Source organism: Blastocystis sp. subtype 4 (genome assembly GCF_000743755.1).
Source record: "Blastocystis sp. subtype 4 strain WR1 chromosome Unknown seqid_0892, whole genome shotgun sequence".
NCBI classification, from domain to species: Eukaryota; class Bigyra; order Opalinata; family Blastocystidae; genus Blastocystis; species Blastocystis sp. subtype 4.
Genome location: NW_014568655.1, coordinates 1 through 1,241, shown reverse-complemented (window position 1 = coordinate 1,241; position 1,241 = coordinate 1). Strand labels below are relative to the sequence as shown.

Sequence of the window (1,241 nt, the reverse complement as noted above, 5' to 3'; positions counted from 1 at the left end):
TTACTCACAGGATTCTATTACGTTCAATTTAATGTAGCGTCTTTCTTCCATGTGACTGATGTATTTCGATAAACTGGTATTTGATCTGTAGCAACAAGCGTTTGGTATCACACTTATGACTGCTCTTACGGGGTTCTATTTACTCGTTGTTGCATTGATTGCTCGTATGTTCTTTATCTTTGTTATTGATACTTGCAGTTCGTGTGTTCTGTAAAACACGGGACAGAAGGCATCTGACGATTCATGGCGATTCCATCGTACTGTTAGGTCCGTGCGGAAGTGGAAAGACTTCTCTCTTTTATAATATTTCGGTATATGCGAATGAAGACAGTACAATCGAGGTTACTCAACAAGTACCTCCTCAAGCAGCTACAACCAAAGTTAATATTGCATCAATTACAAATGCTGGAGTTGGAAGGTTTACGAAAGGCAAAGATGCAAAACGTGTTATTGGTAAGATTGTTGATATCCCTGGAAAATTGGGATCAAGCCAGTGGGATTCGTTAAATTGCATCATTATTAGAGATATCAACGAGTTCTTATCGCATACAGCTGCTATTGTTTATATGGTTGATGGAACTAGTTATGATGTGAAGGCTATTGCAGAGTTGATAGTAATATTGGATAATGAGTCATAGGGAATTGTATGACCTCTTTGTGAATCCTTCCTTTGTTACTCATCCTTGTCCACTTCTTCTCGCTATCAACAAATCAGATCTGTTTGGATGTGCTGATAATCAAACTGTATACGAAGACATCGAGAAGGAATTGTATGAAAGGATCATTTCATTTTGAGGAATAGAACAGTTCTTAAAGAAGGAAATGTTGAAATGAAGCTGGGAGAGGAGGGACGACCGTTTGCTTTTGAGAGTGATTCTCCTTGTCCCGTGTTTGCTTGCAATTGTAGTGTGAAGAGTCATCATATTCAAAAGATTACTGGATTTATCTCCGCTGCCCTTCACTAAGGAGATGGTCTATTCAAATTGGTTTTGTTTGTTCCATTCATTGAATGGCTTCATTGTTCATTTGCTTGCTTTTGCTTGTTGCAGTGTGGTAAGCATCTCTACAACAAAATGTGAAGCAAGAAAGAGATAATGTGACTGAGTTCATGAACTGGATAAAAGACAGAGGCATAGATTATTTGATTCGTTTAGATTTAGCAACTGTTGCTCCTGTTGAGATTGTTGAATATGCTAGAATGGGAAGAGGTGAAAATGAAGAACAGAAGTGACTTTGTAGGT

At 38.1% G+C, this 1,241-nt stretch overlaps 1 protein-coding gene across 1 annotated transcript; it reads left to right on the top strand.

Annotated features, from left to right (window-relative positions):
* Nucleotides 1-115: 115 nt before the first annotated feature.
* On the top strand, nt 116-965 carry JH06_5673 (hypothetical protein; the record flags this gene model as incomplete). Its single annotated transcript, XM_014669214.1, has 5 exons — nt 116-164; nt 199-493; nt 524-607; nt 639-770; nt 803-965. The coding sequence occupies 5 exons, from the start codon at nt 116-118 to the stop codon at nt 963-965; spliced, it is 723 nt and encodes a 240-aa protein (XP_014524700.1).
* Nucleotides 966-1,241: the final 276 nt, after the last annotated feature.